At 41.9% G+C, this 10,490-nt stretch overlaps 1 protein-coding gene across 3 annotated transcripts in view; it reads right to left on the bottom strand.

Annotated features, from left to right (window-relative positions):
• The window catches only part of ANO4 (anoctamin 4), a 241,271-nt gene that overhangs the window by 92,351 nt on the left and 138,430 nt on the right, over positions 1–10,490 (bottom strand). For all 3 annotated transcript variants that reach the window (XM_015567602.1, XM_015567603.1, XM_006769374.2), the window contains 2 exons: positions 6,143–6,243; positions 2,189–2,233 (listed from right to left, as the gene is read on the bottom strand). In XM_015567602.1, coding sequence (XP_015423088.1) covers positions 2,189–2,233; positions 6,143–6,243 — 146 coding nt within the window. The remainder of the gene's footprint in view (positions 1–2,188; positions 2,234–6,142; positions 6,244–10,490) is intronic.

Genomic DNA, 10,490 nt, shown 5'->3' on the forward strand with positions numbered 1-10,490 from the left:
GTACTATATTTCTCTCTCTGCTCAGAAATTTTATACTATTAATAAAAGCCTGTGTGGTCATCACGCCATAATGAGCGATCACCATGAGGCTGCATGTTCAGCGGGCGTGTATGGATGGGGGATTGATGCTGTGTGTGTGGCGCAGAGGTGGGGCCCACGGTGAGGCTGTGGGCCCCATGGCTCCGTGAGGTGTGGACGCAGGACCCCTGGGTCCGGTCTACCTCTTTGGGGCAATCCATTGAGGAGCCCCGGATGGGTAGGTGGGGCCTACTTCTTTGGGGTGATCAATCACCAGGGCTCGTGCACTGTGACAGGGCACAGGCCAGGCTGGGGGACCCTCCCAAATAGAGGTATTTAAACCCTCAAATTTCATATGCTTGGGACTTTATTTTACCAGATTTCCTCAAAACAAGTATAATCCAACATAAATTATTATCCTACATAATAAAGAGCTAATATGCAAATGGTTGCCATGCCCTCACACCATCATGCCCTCATGCCCTCACAATCCATCACCAGGAGGTTGCATGCACAGCAGGCACACATGGGTGGCCGGGGACTTGATGCTGCGTGTGTGGCACAGAGGAGGCGGTAACTGGCGGCTCTGCACAGCAGGCTGCACGGCACGGAGGCAGGACCCCCGGCTCCAGCCTACCTCTTTGGGGCAATCCATCAGGAGCCCCGGGTGGGTGGGCGGGGCCTACCTCTTTGGGGCAATGTATCATGGGGTCTCACACTGTGAGAGGGCACAGGACAGGCTGGGGGACCCAACCCCACGAATGCACAAATTTTGTGCACCGGGACTCTAGTAATAATATAATTTTCTCTTACTTTTAAAGGAGATAGGTTTATTTCAGGGATCGTTTCATGAACTAATGAGATGTAATATCATTTATATGGATGAAACTAAAAGCTAAATTAAATGTCTGCATTTGGTATGCCACAAGAACTCGACACCAGAACCACACATTGTACATGTGCCTTTCAGTTTGCAACATCAAACCTGGCTACAAAGAGACAGGACTGGCCATCATCTAGATCAGCCTGTTCTTGGGTAAGAGGAAGAGTTCAAGTACACACAACATTTTTTGACAAACTACATTTTGAAATTTACACCAGATACTGGGCTTCATGAACACCACCACAGTGATACCCAAAATGCAATTATATGTGGAAAGCAATAAAATCTGTCCTAAGAGGACATCCTGAATCACAACATTATACCACCATAGTCAGATGATCTTTTTCCCAGAAAATTCTAGTGCCTTCTCATGCCTACTACATTTGTCTATGGCTGTAATTTATTCAATTGAAGCAGCACCAGCTTTTCCAGGCCAGAGATTAGTGGTTAGGAAGCTGTTCTTCCAATTCTAGAAATAGGGCTTTATCAAGCTCTTATTCACTCAAAACTTCCCCTCTATACACCTGGAGAATATATGATTAGACACATCTTCTCTGCTTCTATCCTCTTGGCTCCAAGTTCATCCTGTCTTTCTCCTTTCCTTGGCTACAAAACTCATCAAGGTGGTGGTGAACCCCCAATGTTTCTAATCCCTCAGAACCTGGCCCATTCCCCACCAGTGGTAACTGGGTTTCCATGACCCTCCACTGGGTGGTCATCAGTCTAAATATGTCAGCCTAGATCGGCAACGTCAGCATTAATATAGAGCCTCACCTCAGAAACTCTGGGAGTGGGCTCAGCCATCTGAAAAAAAAAAAAATCCCTGCAGATAATCCTGACACATGCTAAAATTTCTAAACCACCACTCCATGGAGACTGCTAGCATGGCAGTTACCATAGTAACCAAAAAACCGATTCTCAGCTCTTACCCTTCATCAGTAGCTGACGGACAGCCCTTCTTACTGGAACTCATTTCTGGTGCCTTTGGCACTGCCTTCCCTTTGTTCTCCTCCTACATCTCAAATTGTTCCATTTCATCTTCTTCCCATTTCTTCCTGTCTCCTTCCTGCAGATTTCTCAGGAGTGGCCAATGGCCCTCTTCTCTCCTCTTTCTACATCTTGCCCTGGGAAATTCCATCCATGCCTTTGACCCCCAAATAGCTATTTTTGGCATGCACAGCAATCCGTTTTCCCATGTGACCAAGGCCCCTCTAGTATTCCTTGTCACTGTTGGAGCACACAAGGCAACAGATCAGACAAACACTTCCATGACAGCATGCTACTGACCTGCTCATGAACTTGTACCGGCGGGGCAGGTAATAGATTTTTCTCCTGGAAGAACAGCAAAAATGAAGCCAGTCGAGAAGAAAACCCATCGTCAGTTACAGTTTGAACTAGCAAGGAAGGAAAGGAGATTGAAGACAGAAGCCTGTAAGAGGTGAAGAAGAAAAAACTAAAAAGAGATTAACAGTGAGGAATGTAGTGAGAACATAGGGCATGCGTTTTTTGAGTCATGAAATCTTAGGGAACATTTTCCATAGATATTTCTTTCTCTCCTCATGACCATGACTTTTCGCGGTTGCCACTGGTCTACCAAATCTGTACAGGGTGGTGATTTGGAGCAACTGGTATTTGCATGAATTCAGCTGTCATCACCTTTTTTCTCAGGGATGCAGAGATGGACAGCCAGCCTGTTGGCAATGTCCATAACTTAATGGGGCACCATTATAGAAACTAATATTTACATAGCACTTTGAGTTTATAAGTCCCTTCTGTCATTTGATATAAGCAGGGGTAAAATAAAAATATAGGCATCTTACAACCATTATGAGAAGGACACTAACTAGCCGGGATCAACATCCAGCTGGAACTAGACACATAAGGACTTACTGACTAACCAGTGGTCCTGTTTATAGGTGAATTAAAGATGTAAACTAAGGAATCCAGGAAAATATTTTTTAAAACGGAACTTAATAAGAGCATGTCATATTTCTATGTTTCTGCACTGTTTACATTTTAAAATGAAAATTCTGGGTGTAGTTGGAATGAAGAGCACATGTGTTGGCTACTTTATTAAAATGCAATCTCTTTTTCCTTATGGTGGCTTCAACCAATGGACTAGTTATGAACCCAAGGTAGTTTATATGTATTCTGAACTGTTACTGAGCTATCTCACTTTTGAAAAATGGAAAGCTTATATCTCTAAAATCATTTTTTTTATCTGTGAAAACTTAAAAATAATATCCATGTTGTTAACAGGCAAAACTATAGAGACAATATACAGGTAAGTGGTTGCCTGGGTTTTGGGTTGGGGTGGGGAATGGAGGGAAGGGATGACAGGTGAAGGAGCCTAAGGCAGTGAAATTATTCTGTAAGATACCCTATTGGTAGATGCAGGATGTATGCATTTGTCAAAACCCACAGAACTGTGCAACAGAAAGAGTGAACCCTAAATTAATTCTATGGACTTTAGTTAATAATGATGTATTAATACTGGTCCATCAATTATAAGAAATATACCACACTAATGTAATAAATTAATAAGGAGACTGAGTGGGGTGAGAAGGGGTGAGCATATGGGAATATTTTGTACTATCTACTCAATTTTCTGTAACCTACAAATGCTCTCAAATAGCCTATTAAAAAACACCATATTCATGGACATAAAGGTACTTAATAAGCAGGTTTTATTAGCAATTTCCCACCAGAAACCTATTTCTCAATTTCCTTTCAAACACTATAGGAATAAAAATTCAAGGAGACTAAACCTGGCATTCAGAATTGCAGTCTACAGAAAATAATAAATACAGATAAGATTAGTTAGGGCATTTTATATTCAAGCAAACTGATGTTTGTACATTTTGTTGAAATGATATGTCAGGATAGTTCCTCTTTTGGAAATGCATATACATCCCTAGGTTAGAGTTATTATGAAATGTCGCACAAGATGACAGCAAAAATTCTCAACCCCTCAAGTGAAGCTGTGCTAAGTTAAAACTGCCTTAATATTAATGAGGCTGATTAATGTCCACACATGAATAGCATTTTCTCCTAAAATTGTTGTCCTAAAGGAATTCCTACATTTAAAAAGAAAATTATTATTCATTATTTATGTTTTTCATTTTATTGCTTGGATCATATTCTCTTACTGTCACAGCAGAAACGTATTAATGGCCCAGCCGGTGCGGCTTAGTGGTTGAGCGTTGACTAATGAACCAGGAGATCACTGGTCGATTCCTGGTCAGGTCACATGCCTGGGGGTGGGGGTCGGGGGTGGGCTCAATCCCCAGTAGGGGGCGTGCAGGAGGTAGCCAATCAATGATTCTCTCCCATCATGGATGTTTCTATCTCCTCTCCTTCTCTTTTCCTCTCTGAAATCAATAAAAAAATATATTTTTAAAAAGGAAACGTATTAACGCTGCTCACAGGCAGCACTTTTCCACTAGGTAGCGAGCAGGAGTGTTTTCTATGATGTGGCCAGTCCTTCAGGTAGGAAGTCCTTCCAAGCACTAAGGAACTTGCTCTACGTTAGCAATGCTCAAGTTTCCACAATCTGCTCGGACTCTTGGCTCCAGACTTCTGCTCTGGCAGAAGGTTTTGTGATTTCTGTTGGGAAGGGGAGTATCAATTTCACTAAGTTTCACTATTTTGCTTTTACCAAAAGGTAGACTTTTAGCTTTGTTGGCTAGAAGATGTTGATCTGATATACCACCCTATCAAAGCATATATTATAGTGGTCCTCGTGTGTAATATGGTATTAATCCATATTAGATGGTTATAGCATTGATACATAATTAGCTTTAATGAATTATAATTAGAGTGTAACAATTTTCAATGGAAACTAAATTAATAATCCTTCTCTTAGTGATAATATATCTTTTTAAAATCCTTGGGCTCTTAGGTTTCCTTTTCAACATTTTAAATGCAAAAGTTAATCCAAAGATTAGAACTAGGTATCTCAACTCCTTTGAGAATTCTGCCTCAAAGCAAATAGGTGCTAGAAATCCCAGCCTCTATTTTGACTTAATATTCTAACATAAAGGCCAACAAATGAAGAATATAATATACACCAGGGAGATATGTTACAGGACTCTAAATGGAAATTACTCTTCTCTAAATGTGTCCCTAGCTACTCCCTGTCTCTATGAATGCAGCTGAAAACTTTGCCTCTATTACTTTCTATAGCTCATGAAGAGGTTTAGTTTAGAATTTGGACCAATGTGTCTAGTTCCTACTGTATGACTTGGTCTTATTGGCAAATTGCAAACCAAAAGTATGCATCAGTTTTGTCCCTTTGGAACTGTCCTTGGTACTAAAACCCTCCACATTCTTTAGAAGATTCCACTATGGAACTTCCCACATATCTTGGCATTTATACTTTCAAGTGTAGTACTTTATTTTATTTCTATCTAAAAAATGAAAATCACTTTTCCTTAACCTATAGGGAAAATAAGAATCTTCACTGTGAGGTGAAGGTAAGTTGATCCTTTTAAATAAGCAATCCGCACAAAGTATTTCCTATTCCTCTGAGAATAAATAATGCCCAGCTGGTATGACTCTGTTTGAGCAACAACCTATGAATAGGAGGTCATGGTTAGATTCCTGGTCAGGGCACATGCCTGGGTTGCAGGCTCGATCTCCAGTGGGGGGGCATGCAGGAGGCAGCCGATCAATAAGTCTCTCATCATTGATGTTTCTATCTCTCTCTCCCTCTCCCTTCCTCTCTGAAATCAATAAAAAAATATATTTTTAAAATGAATATAGCAATGATTGTGTTGGCACAATATTTATGAACTGACTTCTAAAAATTTAAATATCAGTTATTTTTAAAATGGAGCACATTTTCATAACATTTCTTGAACTTGTTTCTATAGAACTCATTTCATGTTTTTTCTGGAAGGGACTCATCACTAAGGACCATGAAGATCACCTGGCACCTTGGATGCCTGGAATTTTGCTCAGCAAAGCAGCAGTACAAAGGGCTTCCAAAAATGGCACTGTGGGAATAAAAATGCCCCTTGGAAAACTCTTTTTCACAGACACTTGAAGTAGCTAACTGCTAAAGAATGAATCAGCCATGAATTATTGGCCGTGAGACCTACTGCACTTCCCAAACATTTGAGGGGTTTTCTTCTCTTGCAGCATTCCAGCCTGCTCATCAGCTTTATTTGTTCCGAAAGAGGCGTGCACTAGGTTTATAGCAAAGCAGCAGAGAGAGTGGGGAAATACAGTGACACCTACCTGAAAGGCATTCTTACATTCATTTGTTCTGCGTATCTGCCAAGCACTTCCCACGGGGCATGCAACTTCACAAAGATAATGTCACTATTTATTAGCGAGGACTGAAACAGAAAAAAAGAAACTCAACTGAAAAGGTTACCCAAGTCTCCTGTGGTTTAAATCGAGTTGGAACTTAGAACGCATGAACTTGTATGGAGTTTAAGTTCAGGGCTTTCTTCAGTCATACGTTGGGCCATTGCATGTGCACATATTCATCACTGACCTATGAATCAGGAGGTCAAGGTTGGTTCCTGATCAGGGCACATGCCCTGGTTGTGGGCTCTATCTCTAATATGGGGCATGTGGCAGGCAGCCAATCAATGATTCCCTCTCATCACTGATGTTTCTCTCTCTCTATCTCTCCCTTCCTCTCTGAAATTAATTTTAAAATATTTTTTAAAAGAAGAGCATGGGATGAGTGAGTGCTCCAGGTGCAGAGGCCCTCATCTAGGAAATGGCTTGGCATGGCCTATGTCTGAGGCACAGAAAGGAGAGTAAAGAGGCTGGAGTGTGTGAATCATGAAATTGGCATGAGAAGAGGTTGAAAGGGGAGCAGGGGCCAGAGCATGCGGTGGAATCGAATCTAGGTGGAATCCAGGAAGTCCTTTGGATTTAGGTTTTCAAAAAAAAAAAAAAAAAAAAAGATCACTCTGGCTGCTTTGTGGAGAATCAATTCAAAGGGAGAGTTCCAGGGAAGCAGAGAGACAGAGAGATGCTGTTGATGGGCCAGGCCAAAGAACGATGTTGGAGGTGGAGATGAAGGGACCTAAGAGACATGAGACTTACATGTGAGTCGGTGTCAGGCAAAGCATTTTCAAAGGACCCCAAATTTAGACAGGGAAATAAACTAGGACGCCCCTCTCTGATAACCACCAGACATGCATGTGTGTCTGTGTGTGTATAGGGCTTATTATTTGTATTCAGTTTTTCAAGGAGTAACTGAACTTCAGCCCAGAAAAACTAAATGTGACACAGGTAATTGCTAATTAGTATTTGGCTTATCTATCATTCTTTTCCCTATTGCTGAATAATTATGCTACTGTCTCTTAATAGGTTTTTCCTCATTAGTAAGGATTCCTTTCCACATAATTCCAAAGTGAAGAGAAGTGAGAATGATTTTTCTGAAACCTAGAGTCATTTCATTAACATACTGCAAGAAAAAACCCTCAGGTTAGAACCCCAGGGAGAAGAAAAATGAACACTGAGAGAAGTTTGGAAACTGTTCTTAGACGAATAACTAGAGAAATTAAGTATCATGGAAACTACCTGGAGTAGAAATAAATACGATCCACAGAAAACATTCCTTCCCCCACCTCTTCATTCAGCAAGAACACATTGAACACCTTCTACATATCGAATGTTAGGAATGCAAAGGTAAGGTACTTGCCTTGGTTTGTCAAAATTTAGTAAGGGAAGGTTAGATAAAGCAATTGTTAGAAAAAAAAAATAGCATGCTATTGTCTAATCCAAGCAATCCATTGCCCATCTCTACACCCTAGGACCCTGCTGAGAAAGGAACACTGAGGGAAAACCCGATTCAGGAGTGGGGTCTTGAAGGTAGATCATAAATTCAGTTTTGGAAGTGTTCACTTCAAGATACCCATGAGAAGATGTCTCGTGGGTAGTTAGATAAATGAGTCTGGAGCTCAGGAGTGCAGGCTGGGCCAGAGATACAATGTAAGTGTGGCCGGGCTATAGACAACACTAAAGTCCCCAGGACTGGAGGAGGTCACTGGGAGAGTGTAGGGCCAGAACCACAGAGGGAGCTGAATCACAGGGGTTCATTGGAAATGCAGATTCTGAGGATGGATTGCACATATTCATATTTGTATTCATATTCTTGTCTTCCTCTTACTGTCTTTGTGACTTGGACAAGCTATTGAACCTCTCTATGCCTCAGTTTGTTCAACTGTAAAATGGGAAATGATAGTAATATCTATTTACTGAATTGCATTAAATTACCCAATACAGGTAAGATGCACACAGTACACTAAAGACACGTTAGTTATTATTATTTCCAAGAAGGGCCACACCATATTGGTGGTGGTGGGAAGAACACAGCACTTATCCAAGTAACAACCTGGGAAGCAACACATTAGGAACCAATATCTGGGGAGGACTTTCCAGTCTTTGACTACAAGGCTAAACCAAAAGAAACCCTGAGAGCCAAGTCCCCAAATCATGCCCCCTGTCCCTCCACAGCACCCAGCATCCACTACAAGTTCCTCTAAGGACATTCATTTACTCATCAACATTCAACAGACTCCATCCTGACCCTCATGGAGTTCAAGGTCTGCTGGGGACACAGACCCTCAATCTACACCCCCCTCTGTGCTTAGAAGAAGAATAAAGAAGGACAACAAAATAGAAAGTAGTGGTGAGAAGGAGATACTATTTTAGATAGAGTAGTGTGGACAGGCCTTTTGATCAGGCAACATTTGAGCTGGAACCTGAAAACAGTGCAGACAAAGGCTGTTCCATTATCTGAGAAGAGGGCATTCCAGGCCAGGAGAAGAGTGCAAGGCAAAGCGCCAGAGGCCTCTATGTGCTTGCCTTGCTGGTTCCACTTAACAGCTTGAAGGGTCAAATCAGGTTGGCCACCTGCAACTGTTCTGCATCCCTTTAGGCAGCCACCTGGATACCATGTTCCCATAACCATGCTGTTTGTAAAATGCAGCAAACCCCTAAAGTGCTGGGGCAAAAAGGAGATATTAATTTCTCCTTTTTTTGCCCCAAAATAACTCAGGTAAGCCTCTTGGAGAAAAAAATAATAGAGGTGGACACCTACTACATGCTGGTCGTGTTTGGGGCTTTTGTACACATTAAATAAGCTAATCTTCAGGCCAGCCTATGAGGCAGGCATCATTGTTGCTCTGATTTATTGCAGAAGAGGAATTAAAGCACAGAGGTCGGGGACCATGACTAAGGTCACACCATGAGTAAGGAGGGAGCCAGATTCTCACCAAGGCAGCTGGGCTTGAGAACTGCTGATCCACAACAGGAAAGCTGAGGCCAACGTGAACTCAATTCCACTGTCATTTTGTGTGGGGTTTTTTTTTTAATGCTTAGTTACACTTTTAGTCCCAAGTACAGTGCATGCAGTTCCCTCTGCATCCTAATATGAATGTATGTCCTGTGGTAAACATCAACTTGAAGCCTGGCTCTGCCACTCACTACCTGTGTGTCTCTGGGCATGTCACTTAATTTGTGAGTCTCAGTTCCCTCATTTGTAAAGTGAGGATAACAATGCCCACCTTTCAGGGTTGTTCTAAAGCTGACATAGTCGTACTGTGGGTGGTTTAACAAGTAAGAACTTCCTTCTTTCTCCCATAGTTACTGAATGCTCAATGGATATTCTGCTAACCCACAGATGATGCTAGAATTTCCTGATGGATCTAGAACCCAGCCTCTGAAACTGATGGGGAAATGTGCATTTCTGGAGGGTGATAGGACCTGACGTAATCGCTAAGAATTTCAACTCCTCTCTGAGGGGCTGCCACCTAACCAGCTGGGTGTCCCTGGGTAAATGACTTGTACTTTCTGGCACTTCAGTTTTCTCTGGAAAATGAGGGCATATGTCTCTAAAATAACTTTTGCATTTTTAAATTCTTGATTTCCTTAGGGACCCACCAGAATTTGTGAATGTAGTTCAGAAAAATTCTTCAGCTGATTTTGATACAATTCTCTCTCCACAAAACACACACACACACAAAGTCATATATACTGACTGTGCCCCTGTGACAGAAGCCTGGGAGGTACTGTGTATTACTAAATGGCCACAATGTTCATTCCATAAAGAGGACATTAGCATTAGCAACAGGAAATAGGTGTGTGAAATAGCCACTTACTACTCAACTACCGTATAGTAGATCTTTAAGTGGGGATTACTCAAGGACTGTATACAGGTCCTGTTCTCCCTGGGTGATCTCACCCCTTCCCAATGACTTCAGACATCAGCTATTGTTTGATGTCTCCCAGATTCACTTCTCTGGCCCAGGCCTTTCTCCCAAGTTCCAGACGGGCACAGCCAATGGCCAACATGATATCTTGCCTCAGCTGTCTCATTGGTGTGTCAGACTCAGTGTGTTTAAAAGGAATCTACTTTTCTCGCAAAACTGCTCCTCAGTGACCGCAGGTTTGGGAAATGGCACAACCATCCATCCAGTTACTCAAGTCCAGGAGTCTCCTTTGATTCCTTTCTTTCTTTTTTTTATTTTTTATTGATTTTTTACAGAGAAGAAGGGAGAGAGATAGAGAGTTAGAAACATCGATGAGAGAGAAACATCGATCAGCTGCCTCTTGCACATCT

Source organism: Myotis davidii, unplaced genomic scaffold (genome assembly GCF_000327345.1).
Source record: "Myotis davidii unplaced genomic scaffold, ASM32734v1 scaffold120, whole genome shotgun sequence".
Taxonomy (NCBI): Eukaryota; Metazoa; Chordata; class Mammalia; order Chiroptera; family Vespertilionidae; genus Myotis; species Myotis davidii.